At 37.4% G+C, this 16,336-nt stretch overlaps 1 protein-coding gene across 1 annotated transcript in view; it reads left to right on the top strand.

Annotated features, from left to right (window-relative positions):
* Positions 1–16,010, top strand: part of PAPSS1 (3'-phosphoadenosine 5'-phosphosulfate synthase 1) — a 39,725-nt gene extending 23,715 nt beyond the window's left edge. Inside the window, exons 8-12 of the mRNA XM_064652062.1 lie at positions 583–788; positions 2,870–3,005; positions 3,229–3,497; positions 7,011–7,240; positions 15,185–16,010. Coding sequence (XP_064508132.1) covers positions 583–788; positions 2,870–3,005; positions 3,229–3,497; positions 7,011–7,240; positions 15,185–15,323 — 980 coding nt within the window. The 3' untranslated portion in view covers positions 15,324–16,010. The remainder of the gene's footprint in view (positions 1–582; positions 789–2,869; positions 3,006–3,228; positions 3,498–7,010; positions 7,241–15,184) is intronic.
* The last annotated feature ends 326 nt before the right edge of the window (positions 16,011–16,336 follow it).

Below are 16,336 nucleotides of genomic sequence, written 5' to 3'. Positions count from 1 at the left end.
TGAGGTGTATGTGCTTGCATCTGAATACAGTTTTAAGTAAGCAGCAAAAGTCACCTTTTGAAATAGTTGAATTATGTATGCCAACTACTTGGTACATTTGTCTGCTTCTATCGCATTGAATTTTTCTTGTGGACCAAAAGTATGACTACTGAGTATGCTATTTCGTTTTTACTAATTATCCACTCCAGCAGCAATCTTGCCTAATATTTTAGACGATTAAAAATGTTATTTATGTATTTCTACCTTCTATATAGATTCTTGAGCAAGGTATTAATTTGAGATTCCCAAAAAACAGTATCCTTACAGTCTAAATACTTGTGTGTAGCTATAAGTACTTGCTGTTTTCAGTACTGTGTTTGTCCTTTCTCAAACCTCAGTGTTTGCTCGATTTTATAGCACATGTATCTTATACAAGAGTTCATTCTAAACATTGCTTTTAACCCTTGTTAAAATAGGTGCTTGAAGTACCTGTTGTGTGGTACACTTACAGCCTTAAAATTAGCTTGTTAGATTAGGTAGATTTTCATAATATCATTGATGACCATTACTAACGATAAGAGCTTTTTTTTTTTGCCTCTGCAGGGGGAGTTATTAATCTGTCAGTGCCTATAGTGCTAACGGCTACTCAAGAAGACAAAGAAAGACTCGACGGGTGTACAGCAATTGCGCTGGTGTATGAAGGTTGCCGTGTTGCCATTCTCCGTAATCCCGAATTCTACGAGCACAGGAAAGAGGAACGCTGTGCTAGGCAATGGGGAACGACATGCAAGGAACATCCCTATATCAAGGTGTGTGTTTAAAAGCTGAAAATCTGCTCCTGTGAGCTGTACTGTTGTGGAGCTGCAAATTAAGTGAAGCTCGTGTCTGTGACTGATGTACTTAGACAACAAAACTACTTTGAAAATTAATTAAAATATTTTAGCGGAAACAAAGGTCTTGTTTTTTTTTCTATGCAGCTGTTGAATAGTCTGCACTTAGTGTGAAAATCTAATGTCAATATGTACAGATGAAATGAATTTAGAATTCACTGCAGAATCTGTGCTACAGAAGAGGGAACTTTGCCCTCCAGTGTGCCTAGGAAACACATCCCTTTGTGCAGCCAGATGCATCATCAAAGCTCCTTAATCAGCGGATATATGCATTGTGAAGAATAGAAAACTTCTATTCTGCCTTCATGGGGAACACGTGAGACCTGCCTGGTGTAGATGTTTTTGAAACAGGCCCTGTTCCTGGAGAGTTCATCATTTAACTCTCTGGGGAGTAATTTCCCCTCCGTTGTGTTTGTTATGTTTTTTTATCTTGGCCTTATGTGTATGTCACACTGAAATGTTCTAATTGTAACATACTTATCACAACGCTGTGTTTGGTTATGCAAGCTGATGTAAATGTTGCATCTTAGCTCTGCAGAGCCAAAATATGTTTCTTTCCCCATTTTTCTCTGTAGTATCTTTTTGTTTACAAGTATGTCTTAAAATTAGATAAAAAGAAATCAAGCCTCAAATAATGACCTTGCTCTTGAAAAAGGAAAGCCTTTGATATGTTCCAAAAGTATCTATATGACTAACAGAAGATTTTCAAAGCCCTTGGTGTGTTCTGTGATGATGAACATAAGTACCTTTTTGTTAAAAACCTAACACAAATTTAAGAAATTCTAAGAAAATCTCATGCAGTCAAAATTTGAATATATTCTTATAATGCAATAATGTCATGCCTGAAACTAATGTAGAAGATGAGGAATTATGTTCTTATGTCTGTACTGGGGTCTATAGTAGTATCATGACAGTACAAAAATTTGGTGTCTCTTTTTAATTAATGAGAAATATTTGGATACCTGAGAGTTTCAGTAGTGCAGATATTTCTCATCTTCATATCATTAATGCACCTTCCCTCCACCTTGGTGAGATGTCAAAATCTGGCATTTTCTTTGGGAAGGGAATGATTACTGTAGCAGCATTTAATTCCAGCAGGTTCATTATCTCAAACAGAAATAAATTGAAAAATCCACTCTTAATTTTTTCTGGATGTAGTATGTAGTGTCTTCTGCTATATGAACATTTGTTGTCATCTTTAAATTACATAAGGCTAAAAAATTAATCAGGATTGTATATGAAACTTGAAAGTTTTTTGTGGTTCAATCTTCAAAAGCAAATGCATCCTCAGAAATTTTCTGAGGCCACTGCTAGAATATGTTAAGCAGCTTGCCATAATTAGTTTTTGATAAAGGGTGAGGTGATATTTAAAGATATAAAAAGAATTGTAGTGAGTGTACAACATATGTTGCTTCTGTAAAGTGCTACCATGAAACAAATCCAAAAGCCATATTACTTCCAAGATTCTGATTTTATTCCAGTTAAAGTGGATGAGTAGTTAATCAGAACTATTTACTTGTTACTTAATTGCTGACCAGAATCTTGTGAATTACAGGGTGATACTGCAGCTGTATTTGCTTTGATCATAAAGTGTGCCAACTTCATTGTATTAATATTTTGTAATTAAATAAGAAAAAATTGTAACTAAATAAATTGTAATATATAAGGCTTTCCAAACACTATCTTTGTAATGTAATGATGTTGGTTAAGAATACTGGCTACTTGCATTTCTACATATTAAAAAAATCTTTAATTTTGAAAGAAAGGCATATGCCTGCTGAGGATATGCCTGCTGAGGATTTGTGCATTTCTCCTATGTGTCTGGACTATGTTACTGTGATTTTTTTAAAATTTTTTTTTAATATTGATGCTTGACTTGCAACTGTCAAATAAAATTAACCTGGAACACTTCTTTGGTAAAGATGTGTTCCCATTGCAATGTTGAAGCTCATGAGAAGCTGACAATTAATCCTAACAAGGAATTTTTTTTCTTTTCTTAGATGGTTATGGAGCAAGGGAACTGGCTTGTAGGTGGAGATCTGCAGGTCCTTGATCGTATTTATTGGAATGATGGATTAGATCAATATCGTCTCACTCCAGCTGAACTAAGGCAGAAATTCAAGGAAATGAATGCCGGTAAGTACATTTTTTTTGTTTTGTTTCTTCCTGCAGAGGCTTATCCAAACGTCTGCTGCTGCCACTGAGGCTAGCATTGTTTCAGTGACTCGTGACTATTGCTATTATATTTGTTTAATAAAATTCAGAGGAAAGATTGTACTGAATATTTTTCTGTGGTTGTACAACTCCTAATAAAATAACTTGCTTTTCTTATATCTTTTGTCTTGTTTTTTCTCCATAGATGCTGTCTTTGCATTCCAGTTACGCAACCCGGTGCACAATGGCCATGCTCTTTTAATGCAGGATACCCACAAGCAACTTTTGGAACGTGGCTACCGGCGCCCAGTTTTGCTCTTGCATCCTCTTGGAGGCTGGACAAAGGAGGATGATGTTCCTCTGATGTGGCGCATGAAGCAACATGCTGCAGTCCTGGAGGAGGGAATCCTGAATCCAGAAACAACAGTGGTAGCTATATTCCCTTCCCCCATGATGTACGCTGGACCAACTGAGGTAAATAAATCGAGAGTTGAAAATAAAACCAAACCCTTTTGACAGTGCACTTAAGTATTAGTGCTATGTGTGATGTTTGTGTCTTGTGGGGTTTTTTTGCTGGAGAGAAAGGAGACTCATTTTCCTTGGGAAACCAGATTGCCAAGTCTCTTTCTGTCATCAACCAAAACATTCTTTTATGAAAAAACTTCTATATTGGAGGATTTTGCTGAAAATGGTGGGAGAAAATATTAGGTTTACAGTTATAAGGGTATAATAATAAATTAATCCTTCCTCCTTTTTTACAGTCTTTTTCAGAAGGATTTATAAGATCTGTTAACTTAACAAATGGTTGTCCTCAGTGCTAAGGTACTTAAGTTTTATGACTGTTAAGCAAAAAGTTGGTGTGTTGGAGGGCTATACACAAATTAAACAAAAACCAGTCTTTGTTTATTTTTTGGCAAACTTAATTCAGGGAGAATTGTTTCAAGGCTTTTGTATGAAATAACTCCTTGACAACACTTTATTTAGGAGCCAGGTCTTGGACTGGAATCCCTAGAGGTTTGTGGGAAACAGCAGAAAGAATAAATGTTCTCATTTGAGGTCAATTCCTCTAGGGGATATTGATTCTCCATCTTATTCTCTGTCTTTTTTTTTTTTCCTCTGTCCTCTGCTCCACCTTGAGTCACAGAAGTTCAAGTTTTGACCAGGCTCAGAGGTTAACTCTGTGGTAGCTTTTTGGTAGATAGGAGATCTTACTTAGTGAAATTAAATTAGACAGGTGTCACTTATTTTCTGCTGGCCGGTTGACTGGTCAAACAGAGCTTGCACTGCCTTGTCATTCGGAGAAAAAACTGCAGCCCAGCTCTAGTTGAGGCATGTGAGCGATTTACTGTGGGGAATCTTGTGCAGTTCCCCACAGACCTTTTCTGAGAATTAACAGAGATTTTCTACTTCATTCCTGTATTTATGAGAAGGAACAAAATCCACAATCCTTATTCTGAACAGAAGTTTTTTCTTAACTTACATGATATTTCCAGTGACTTCAGAATACATTCTGACAGTAATGTTTGTTCAAGTTATAAAAGAGATTCTTTATTTAATAATTTTCCATAGGTCATTTAAAAGACATTGGTACTAGATTTGTTTCTGTAGTGCAAGTGCTTTACAAAGCAACAAGCAGCTGTTAATATGCTTATCTGCAGGGTGGATGTGGCTTTCCAGTCTGTAAAGATCTTAATGGACATGTTTCAGAAGCATCAATTTAGCATTTTTGTTTTTTTATTTTTTAACATTCCTGATAAGTGCTTTGGAAGAAAAGAAACAGTTCTGTAAAGGAAAACTCTATCAAAATGCAATAAATTTACCTGCTTAGGAAAGTAAATATATTCTGAGGTAGTATGGATGTATAGAAATGGGACAAGAACAGTGCGCTCTTGTGGCCAAGAAGGCCGGTGGTATCCCGGGGTGCATTAGGAAGAGCATTGCCAGCAGGTTGAGGGAGGTGATCCCGCCCCTCTGCTCAGCCCTGGTGAAGCCTCATCTGGAGTGCTGTGTCCAGTTCTGGGCTCCTCAGTACAAGAGAGACATGGAGCTCCTGGAGCAGGTCCAGTGTAGGGCAACAAAGATGATGAGGGGACTGGAGCATCTCTCTTGTGAGGAAAGGCTGAGGGAGCTGGGCCTGTCCAGCCTCAAGAAGAGATGACTGAGAGGGGACCTCATCAATGCCTACAAGTGTCTGAAGGGAGAGTGTCAGGAGGATGGAGCCAGGCTCTTCTCGGTGGTGCCAAGCAATAGGACAAGAGGCAACAGGCAGAAACTGACCCACAGGAGTTCCACCTGAACATGAGGATGAAGTTCTTTACTGTGCAAGTGATCGAGCACTGGAACAGATTGCCCAGAGAGCTGCTTTAGTGCTTGCCAGATGTTTTGACAGATATTTAGTATTGTTCAACTTGTGAAGCTGTTTTACATTATGTAGTTACTGGGTAGGCCCTTGAGTTGTGTGTGAAGGTAGGGCTGCATATATAAGAAACCACTGTTATATACTTGCTGGTTTTAAAACTCTTCTCTGAGTATTCTTTGGCAGATACTAAATCATATAGATGGTGTGACATTTCTTTTAGGGAAATACTTCCTAGTATGAAAGCATATTGACATCTTCTGAAGTTGAGTCTTTGTTTCCTAAAATAATGTAATAGTTATTCTGCTTTTCCTGTACTGTACAGTTAAATTTGGTATTGAAAATATTACATACAGAAATTAATTAAGAAAATCCAACAACATTCTCTGACATGGTAAGTCTAAAAACTGTCATAAGTATAGCATCTCTAACAGTTTTATCTAGTAAATACTTTGAACAGTCTTGAGGAGAAAAAAATCCTCTCGCCGTAGTTAATAAAAGAGATGCATTTCTAAATAATTTAAAAGTGTTTCTTTGATTGTAAGGTGCTGATGATTAAATACTTGTGTAGATTAAAGAGTCCATGTGTAGAATTTCCTTTGAAGTATATATTTTTTTACCTTCAGTAGTAACTCAACTATAAGAAAAAAAAGGTAAAACCCAAGTTGTTAGTTATGAAACCACTCATTTTGAAACATGCATCCAAGTAATATGGAAAAATTTTTTCTCTGTATTTACAATACTTCAAATATTATGTGCAAGTGAGTTGATGTATCCAAGCAAAAATTGAATAAGACTTAAGTTTCTGAATCGGACATTGGTTCCTCCCCACTTCATATAGAAGTGTTAGCATCAAATAATACCAAAGTGATTGTGGAAATATGACTAGATAGTTACCAAAGCTGGAGTTGCTTTATCAGTTCTCATCTTGGAAGCTTATGATATAAATAGTCAGTCTTCATATTCTGAAAACCTATTCCAAGCATTCATGTGCACTAGATACCTAGTTTATATGTCCTTTGGGTCTTCATATTGATACAGACTAAGTGTTAAAGTTCTGCCTTGGACAACATCCTTGCCACATGTACAAGTTGAAAATGCTAAGCATGGGTAATTTTTGAATATATAGGCAAGTTGATTAGATTACTCATGAACACTGTGTTAAAGTAGCCTATCTTGTCTTTCTTCCAATGTTTGTCAGCTATCTGTTGGTCAGGATGCTTTTTTAGAGAAATTGCTGTGAGTAAACTAGAGCAATATAAAGCTAGATTCCACCAAGATTCCAAAAGCAGTTGCTTTTGTTTTGTATAAAAGGAGAGAGATGGAGGGTGAGATCAGGAAGAACTGAGCCAGGAAACAGATGAGCTCCATCTTTCTTGCCATGATGTTCCACTGTGCTGAAATAACTTTTTGAGCACCTACTGTGCAAATAAAACAGGGGAATAGTATGTTTTAGCTGTAAGTTTGATGGTGATTCATGTAATTGGTTCTTTGTTTTGTTATGGCTTCATAGTAAAAATCATGTCTGATTAGGGAAAATGTGGAATATAGATAAATATATAGAACGCATGCACATTTTCACATTTTGAGCATTTTCTTCTGTTAATTGTTTTCCCTTGTCTCTGTTTTAGGTTCAGTGGCACTGCAGATCACGGATGGTTGCAGGAGCTAACTTCTACATTGTAGGGCGAGATCCAGCAGGGATGCCACACCCTGACACTGGGAAAGATCTGTATGAACCAACCCACGGTGCCAAAGTGTTGACAATGGCTCCAGGCCTCCGAGCACTGGAAATTGTACCCTTCAGGGTTGCAGCTTATAATAAGAAAAAGAAATGCATGGATTATTATGACTCTAATCAGTAAGTTGTATTTTCATTTTAAGAAAATTTTGAGCAACAGCTGCCTTTTACCCCCTGCCCACATAAAAGAATTGTTTATAATTAATTTCATATTGCTCAAACATGGCAGTGTTTAGATGTGGTTTTAGATCACGAATGCAGCTTGATTTCAGCATTATTTGCTTCACAGTGCAACTACCTGATTTAACTTTAGCTGACACATCAAGACTCACCTCTCCTAGGTACTGGAGTTTCTTTAATTCTGGAACACAGTGGCACAGATTGCTAAATCCAGAGAAAAATATTACTATTTATTATAATGTTAAGATTATCTTTCTGCTGCTTTATCTTTCTAAATATGCTCCTCACGTGTCAGGTGTGCATCAAATATGAGGGAAGAAAAGCAATGAGAGTGTGCAACATGGAGAAGAAAGTGGACAAGAGGGGCTGACAAATAGCTGTTTTCTCTGTTAAATAATAATGTGAAACGATGCCCTAAGACCATTGTGTGTCCCGGGGTTTTCAGGCTGCATCGTGTGCACCCTTTCATCCTTTCACTGCGTCTATGAGGCCTTGGTTTGGGTGTTTTTTTCCCTGTTTCTGTAACTGTCATGGAAAATGGACCATGCTGCTACTAGTGTGCAGTTCTGCCCTTCTGTTGACGGAATTTATCCTGTTCTGTTGTACCCTACACACTGTTGGTAGATGGACTGGGATGTGGCAGCAATCCTCTAGATGGCAATGTGGACACATGCAGGCTCCCTGGAAAGAGAGCCCTTACTGCTTCTGCTTGCTAGAGACAGAACACTGGTAGGCTCCAGACAGTTAGAGCTTGGGTGGGTGCAGCTGGCTGTGTTTCAAGATAATCTGTGTAATGCTGAAAATGTGGCAGAGCCCTGGACCATGTGATGTTTGACTCTAAGGAGAATGGCAGGGAAGAGAGGATTGCCTGGAAATATGAAAGGGTCAGTACTGATGGAAGACCCTTAGATGTGAAATAGGGATGTTTGTGGAAATATTCACGACTTTCCTGGTGAAAAAGGCAGCTTGAAAATTGGGGGGAGAAGGTTGTATGCACAGAAGCATTGCTGTAACTTGTTTTAGAAATGGGTAACTTGTTTTCTATTGCACCTTTTTCAATTCTTTGAGGCTTGGAGACTTGACAGCCAACTAAGTAGTTCCAGAATTTACATCACTAATGATTGTACGAAAGATTATGGCAAGTGGGTTTCTCTTGGACTGAGCTATAGCTGAGCTGTGTGTCTTAACTGCTGGATATAGTTATTCTTTCCCCATGTGGTCATCCATTCTTTCAGGTCCCCTATGCTCCTCCATTTGGGAAGGTGCATTTGAGAAACCATAATACACACCATCTGCTAACTTGAGCGCCTCTGTAATTTGGCAGTTGCACCACACCTGGCTTGGCAGCAAAGACATGCAGAGGTTATTGCAGTTGGGCTCTTTGATGATATTAGTGAATTACCTTTCTGCTTCTGAAGGCAATCCCAAGCTGTAGGGATGGTGGAGGATGGATCTTTGACTAGTGGTGAGAGGTTTCCTGAACCTTGATCCAACTGCCAGAAGGATGTCTGAAAAGTTGGGACTGCAGAATTAGTAGTGGCAGAGAGTTCTTTGCTTGTAACACCCTAAACATTCATGCTCAGCCTTTATGAGAAAGATGTAACACTTGCTGATAGCGTTCCTTGTATGCTTGTGGTGGTAGGTGCTCAGATGCTGAGTAGGCATTGGTCATCTACATACCAGAAGATACTGGGCAACTGTGTGATACCTCGCTATGGATGAGCTGCTCATGACCTTGGTGGCAAGCCTGGGAAGTACCAAAAAGCCTACACTGGCCCTGCCTCCAAATTGGTAACAAAGGCCCTTAATTTCTCTGGTGTGCTGCCTCGATTCCAAGAGGTTATTGTGCTTAAGGCCTCCAGCTCCCAGAGGTGTCCACACAAGCGGAGTTTTGTGGAGTTCATCTTAGAGTTCAGTTTGTTTCTCACTTCCATTAGTATCCTTCAGAGTGTGTGCTGCCCTAATAGACCCAATATCTGCTTGGGAACCGTCTGGAGAACATGACTGTTGAGTTTGTGTGTCAGGACCTCATGCTGCCCTGCTGTGGTGCTGTGTTTGAGATGAAGTCACTTGGAAGAAGGGAAATCTACATGTGCCCCTGTTAGTAAAGAAAGGCAGAAACATCCTGGTTGCATTCAGGGATAATCATGTGTGAGGAAAGGGGGTAAGAAAAGACTGATGTAAAAGCCTTTGTAATAGCAGCACAGCAATTTTATTTGCAGAGTGATGCACAAAACTTAACTAGTATAAATTGTTTAAATAAAGTCACCCTTTAGAATGTTAGGACGTGAATAACCAGGGACTTGAAATCATATTTGTATTTTACCTCATGAAGCTAGCACAAGTTTTAATTTGTTTCTTGGACATCTTAGAACTAGGTTTGGCACCTCATGAAACTGAAATCTTAAAACATATTTTTGAAAAAAGTGTATCTAAAACTAAGATCTAGGAAAGGGATTTGAGGAATACATTTGAAGTGATATATAGCAGCACATGTAGAGATAATTTCGTTTTATTTCCCCTTAGTCTAAATGATGATAATAAAAAAAAATAATTGCCCTTTTTGCTGTTGCTGAATTCAGATAGCAAACCTAATCTAAGTTTCTGTGGAAAGCTTGAGCATTTCCACTTGCATAGAATTCTGAAGAAACAATGCATATAAAAACTAGTATGAATATTGTTACAGTCTTTATTCAAGTTTTTACAGTTTTATATTTCATAGAATTTTGGATCTATAGTGTCAAAATATGATTTGGAAAAGTTTATAGGAAGAATTCAAGTTATAATGGAGAAATTCCAAAAGAATGTCTGACCTGTAAACCACTGACAGAGTGAAGTGTAAAGACAACAGTGGAAGAACCAAACAACCAACAAATAATACCCCCACTCTCCAAAAAATCCCAACCCAATGCTGACATTCCTTCAGAAAAACAGTTAGTGTGTTTCTTCAGCCAAAAAGGCCTCACAAACCGTTACCACAGACAAGTGTAATTTGGGATTGGTGGTTTAATAATAGTGGCTGGTTTTGTGAGCAGAAATTCCCAATTCTTTACGGAAGATCAGTCCTATAAAATGCAACCACAGACTGCTGCTGAGAAAAAAACTCAATTAGAAAGGAAATTAGTCTGGCAATTAAAAAAGCCACAGAAGTGTCTGGAAATAAATTTTCAGTGTTTTTTTCCTGAAAGAAAACTGATGAGAACATTTTGGCTAAAAGACACCCATAAGTAAGGTGACTGGAGCAGATTGTTCATGCTTTCTGTAAAATGTTCATGAAGCATGGATACCTGTGAAGAAGAGAGATTTTAACTTTATGTGGTTTATTCTCAGGACCTTTAATATGATTGCCATGAGTGCTTTAATACCATCAAATCATACTTACAGGATAGCTGCTCCAACTAAGTTCATATTGTTCTCAAATTTGTTTGGTGTTTAAAGTGATAGTGGGAGGCTGAGATAAGCACACTTGACTGTTCTCCTTAATTTAGTTATGTGAAATGCGGTTCCTCAATTACCATTAATACTTAATTTAGGATACACTGAAACACTGCAGGACCTCAGAAGACTTGAGCTCTCCTGCTGGTCAGAAAGGAATTTCATTCACAGCAGGTAAAGGATTTGGTTTGCAAATGTTAATATTAATCACAATATTGTGTTCTAATTTCATAAGGAGTTTGTTCATGATGAGTTAGGATTCAAACCTTGCTGACACTTGCAGGTTCATTCAATGACATGGGGCATTCATTCCCAAGGCATAATATAGACTGACATATCAAAGACTTGACGCTATAAGGGACAAGATTCTGTTCCTGTAGGAGTTGTGGTGTAAGTCATGACTTAATGCTACAAAGGCAAATTTAAATTCAGAGAAAATCATTCTAAAAAGGGTTTAAGGTTAGAACTGGACCCCAGATAAGGAGGCTGTGAATTGTCCCAAGAATTAATCAGATCTGAAGTTTGCCAGCTGAGTAGAAGATGACAGTTGTTTTGAAGCCAGACCAGGGTGAATAAATCATATTATTGTTTTATTTCTATATGTTTGTTAAAAAATTAATTTATAGGCAAGACTATGAATGAATGGTCTGTATTTTTATCATGTGTCTTGTGTTTAAGAGTAATTTCTTAAGACCTTGAGAGCACTAGACACCACAGGAAATGGGAATTCCAAGGTCATTTGTACAGTGCTGAATACTCTAACAGAAGGTTAGGGTTCCAAAGATTATGACTGATCTTCAGTGCTCCCAAATGAAAAACCTATTTTGTAGTATGTTCTATATTTAGATTAAACTTGTAGGTCATAATGTTGAAGTGGAAAAAATATTCTCTTCAATCACTGTATCGACACCTCAGAGATACAGCAGAGGAGGTTTCCTGTAGGACTGTGGACATCTTCATGCAGTCATTTCCCACTTGCAAACTGGTGATATCTTCATTATGTTACAAGAACTGTGAGGTCTCTGAAATCTTAGCCTCACACGCTACTCTTAAGAGTGTTTGAGCTTGTAAAGCACAAAGAGCTCTGATGGTTGCTGGGGTCACTTGTGGTGTTACAGTAAAATAACTCCCAAATTCACAAAATAAAAGGGAAATCCATTTAAGAGAATAAAACATTAGTCTTTTTAAATGAAAGAAAGGAAAGAACTGGTCTGTGAATTCTTAATCTTCTGTGTGTGGTTTGTAGTGTTCTTTGAGCCCAATGCTCAGTTACTGTGAACAGTTTGAAGATTATTTAGCAGCAGAGATTTGTTCCTATGTTATTTTGAATAAATGCCTTACTGCTTTCCAAATATACTATCCTGTGCACCTGTGGCTGTCTATATGCATACTGTCTGTATGGAAGGAGGGCACAATCTGAAGTGTAAGAAAAGATTCCTTTTCTCCTTTTGCTAGATGTATGAGAGCTCAGCAGACTTATGTATTTTCTACTCTACCCATGACACCCTGTCCTCCGTAAGTGAGGAAATTTAAGAGCTTTTTCCACACTGTGAGAGTACTAGAGTCCTAGGATGCTATGGCAGGGAGTAAATACCAGTCCTCAATGTAATATGTTTCAGGACTAGTTTTCTGTTGACAAATTTTTATTGAGGATTTCTTTCTGCCTTCTTTACCTCTTTCTTTTGGAGAATGCTTTTAATTGCATTGACACAAAGTATTATGTCAGTACTATTCAAACTCAATTGGTAGTAAAAGGTCAAATCAATGTTACAAGCATTTACTAGCATACAGTGTGGCTCAAAGAAAATTAATTCCAGCAGCCACTGAATAAAAATTTCAAAAGCACTTAAATCCCATCCTCAGAAAAGGCTTGGATTAAATTTCATTGAGAGTAATTTCAAATATGACTTGAGAAAAGAATTTGTATGGCTTTGGCATGTATATTTCATAGTGTCTTTAATGGTCAAATGTTTCCCCCTCAAATCCGTCTTATACAGGATATCTCTTAATATCCTCAAAATCCACTATGAACAGAATTACTTGATGACTCTTTTTGTCTTCTCTTTCTGCTAAAGCAAACTACTCATACTGATATGTTTTATTTCAAAATGCTTGTGGTTCACATCCCACCACAGTGGTGACAGTGCTGATAAGGTTTTTCTGCTTAGCAGAAATCTCAGTTTCTGGTATTCAAGAGATTTGATTTTTGCCATTAGTAAAGACAATGAGTGGTTATTCAAATACTCTGTTTTATATATGAAAGCAGAGATTAAACTGGAAAATTGTAAATGCCGTAATTTTTAAAATGGCAAAAAATATATACAGTATATTTTGCCAAAGCTCCATTCGAGTCACTTTAGTGATTACTAATAAAATTATTTTTTTTATAAAGAAAAATCCATTCAAAATAGAAGTTTGCTATAATGAGTGGGCATCATTAGTACTTTTGTACTTTTTAATAATATTTTGGAAACATTTCTAGAAATATTATGAGGTGCTGAAGATACTATATTTCTGAGATTGTCCTTACTCATTATTTTCTTTCATTTTCTTATAATTTCTGTAGATCTCCTTAGCTTCTTTTCGTGTTTCTCTCTTTCTTGATATTTTGAATTCCTAACTGGTTTTTGTGCTACTCGGAGTAGGAAGAGGCTAAAGGAATTGTCTTACTGACTGTCTGTTGAAACAGACTTACATGACTTATCTAACTTTAGTACCTTTATTTCACTTGTAGGGCACCAGAGGAAGTTGAGTGGTTTTCTGAAAACTTAGCAGACAAGGACAGTATAAAGCACCTTTTTGTTTTTTAATGCTCAAACTTTGGTATTGCTACCACACTGAGGAGAAAACCACACATGGAGAAACTTTATAGCTCTTACCTTACTCTTCTTTTACAGATCGTTTGAAGACTTGGTATTTTTTTAACAGAATTAACCAGGCTTATCACTTCCTCATATATATTTTATAGAAATAGTTCTTTGCAAAGAACACAAGTTACCTTCAGGCAGTGTTAGTGAAGGGCAGACATCTCTCTGCTAAGGAACAAAATTTTCTAATGTTATAAATAGTAGTGACAACTTGTTCTCCCATGGAATTACATCAACCTTACGTTTTCATTTTTATATAATTCGTATTTTGCAGAATTGAAGTACAGTAGGGATTTTTTGCCTTGTTGCGACACTTCAGGAACCCACAGTCCTAAATTGAAAGCAACAAGAAAAGAACACGTATGGGAGGGCAAATCAAAAAGTTATGGGGCTAGTGGTGTTCTGAGAGGGAACTGTGGAATGCTTTCTGCATCTTGCTAACTGCCATACCCTACTGAGTGTAGACCAACACTTAGAGCCAAGTTCTGCCCTCTGATATGCACACTTGGCTCTTGTTTCTGTCTAAGGCATGTGCATCTGAGATCAATACTTGGTTTTTATTTCAAACAGACAAGTAAAGAATGAGTAATGCATACATGCTGCAAATTGAGTGAATGGCGTAAGTAAAATTGCTATTTAATTTAAGAATACATAATTTTTTCCTTTGGAGTGTTTGATAGAACTCTGGCATTCTTGTCTTGCTTTTACTGTCTCAGTCCTGTGAGGAGTAATTTAACTTGTGGAGCTTTTGCTGCTGATGACCACATACCTGAAAAGTTAATGATAATGATTTAGATTCTTATGTTAACAATGGTAAACAGTTCTGATCTGTGCTCATTTATGCATTTGTCCAACTGAATTCTGATTCTTAGGGAGAAACATCTTTAGGGGAAGGTATTTTTATTATTTCCCTGCTTTTTTCTTTATTTTGAATTGTATGTGCCACATCATTGATATGTATATATATGTATACGTGTACTCAGTGTCTTGCAATGGCTCAGTTGTGGAGCTTGCCTCTAGATTCTGAGTCTTTTGCTTTCTCTGTTCTGCCATTGATCCGTCACTAAGGTTTGGTGCAATGCTGTTTTTTACTCATTCTCAAGGTGGCGCTGAAATGACCTTCTTCAACCGGCACAGGTACATTCAATCAGCTCATAGGGCAGGTTTCCTGCCATGGCAAGGCAAGGTGCAAAACAGGATGGCTGCTGTTGCTTTGACAAAGGGCTGAGACAGTAGGTAGAGTAGATGGTTCTCCCTCAACAGGAATTCTGTTTCCTCACAGAGAACAAGCCAGGCTCAATGGAAGGACAGACTGAATTCAATCCACAGTAGTTCAGTTGGGCCGTGCTGCTAAAACCTCAAGAGTTACCTACACTGAATATGGTAGGGGGTGTATATTCTTGGGATTTACTTGGCAGTATGGGGCAAATGTCTGGAAATTATAGTTGCTATACAGCATTATACTCACAAGAAGAAATGTATAAAGTATCAAGAAAGCAGAAGGAATATGAGCAACTTTGCCTGCTTTTAAAGTATGTTATTTTTTTTCCCCCTCCTTTTGCCCCCACTCCTACTCTCTCAGCCACGAAGACTTTGATTTTATATCGGGGACCCGCATGCGCAAGCTGGCTCGGGAAGGACAAAACCCGCCGGAAGGCTTCATGGCTCCTAAGGCTTGGACCGTGCTGACAGAATACTACAAATCCTTGGAGAAGGCTTAGGCCTCTTATTAGCTGCAGATCAACCTTTGACGCCTGATTTATTTACGAGAAGGGGACCACACAGTCACCATTCATGTTGCTTTGTTGTGGTGTCTGTCAGGAAGTTCTCTGAAAACAGACTCTTTCTTCCTAACTTAGCATCATTCTTTGCCTGTCCTTATGGGTTCTATTATGTCCTGGCACCTAACTAGCTGCTGGTTTTAATGTCTTCTCTTTTATTACAGTTGATCTTCTTGCAGTAGGATTTTTAACTCTTGTATTTTTTTTTATATTTTACTGCCTCTGTCCTGAGTTCTGCACCTTTTAAATAGATGCAGCTCATTCATATGTTATTTAAAGTGCTGACTAGTGTCTGGGTTTTGTAGTTTGTAGGACAAAATGTAATGGTTAGTCCCTTAACTATGGATAGATTATCTATAAATCAAAAAAGTAAAGTCAGTTTCAAAACATCTGTAAAAGTGTCCTCATCTTTATCTCAAAGTCATGTCCAGAAGCACTTAAAATTTATTTCTCATTATATGTAATGAAAAAAAAGAAGGTTGGTTTTTTTTTTATGTAGCATAATTAAAATTTTGCTTTCTTTGCTTAATTTTGGAGTTCATTGTGTTGTATGGTGATTCTTTTCTGCTGTGGACCTGTAAAGATGGCCATAATTAATAAAATAAAATGTCTAGTTTTCACTTTGAATTGTCAAAAAATTCAGATATTGTTTTTGTATATGCTTGCTGCCATAAGTGTCAACAGGGAATGTTTTACTTCATTTGATATAACTTGCCAGTTTTTGGTTCTAGATATACTTGTTCAGCCTACTACAACTTTAAAAAAGCATGAAAGACCAAACTTAAATTCATGTTTAATTATTGCAATAAAAAAAAAATAAATCCTTAGATCTTGGCATTTCCTGTGGTAAAAATGCTTAGTTCGGAGATTAATTTTCTGGCTATTTTTCAAGGTCTGCAAAGAATAGTCTTCTTTTGAGTCAGCTTTGCTTTCTTGAAAGACAAAGCATATGA

Source organism: Pseudopipra pipra, chromosome 4 (assembly GCF_036250125.1).
Source record: "Pseudopipra pipra isolate bDixPip1 chromosome 4, bDixPip1.hap1, whole genome shotgun sequence".
Taxonomy (NCBI): domain Eukaryota; kingdom Metazoa; phylum Chordata; class Aves; order Passeriformes; family Pipridae; genus Pseudopipra; species Pseudopipra pipra.
The sequence above is the reverse complement of the archived record's forward strand: the minus strand, read 5'-3'. Positions and strand labels throughout refer to the sequence as shown.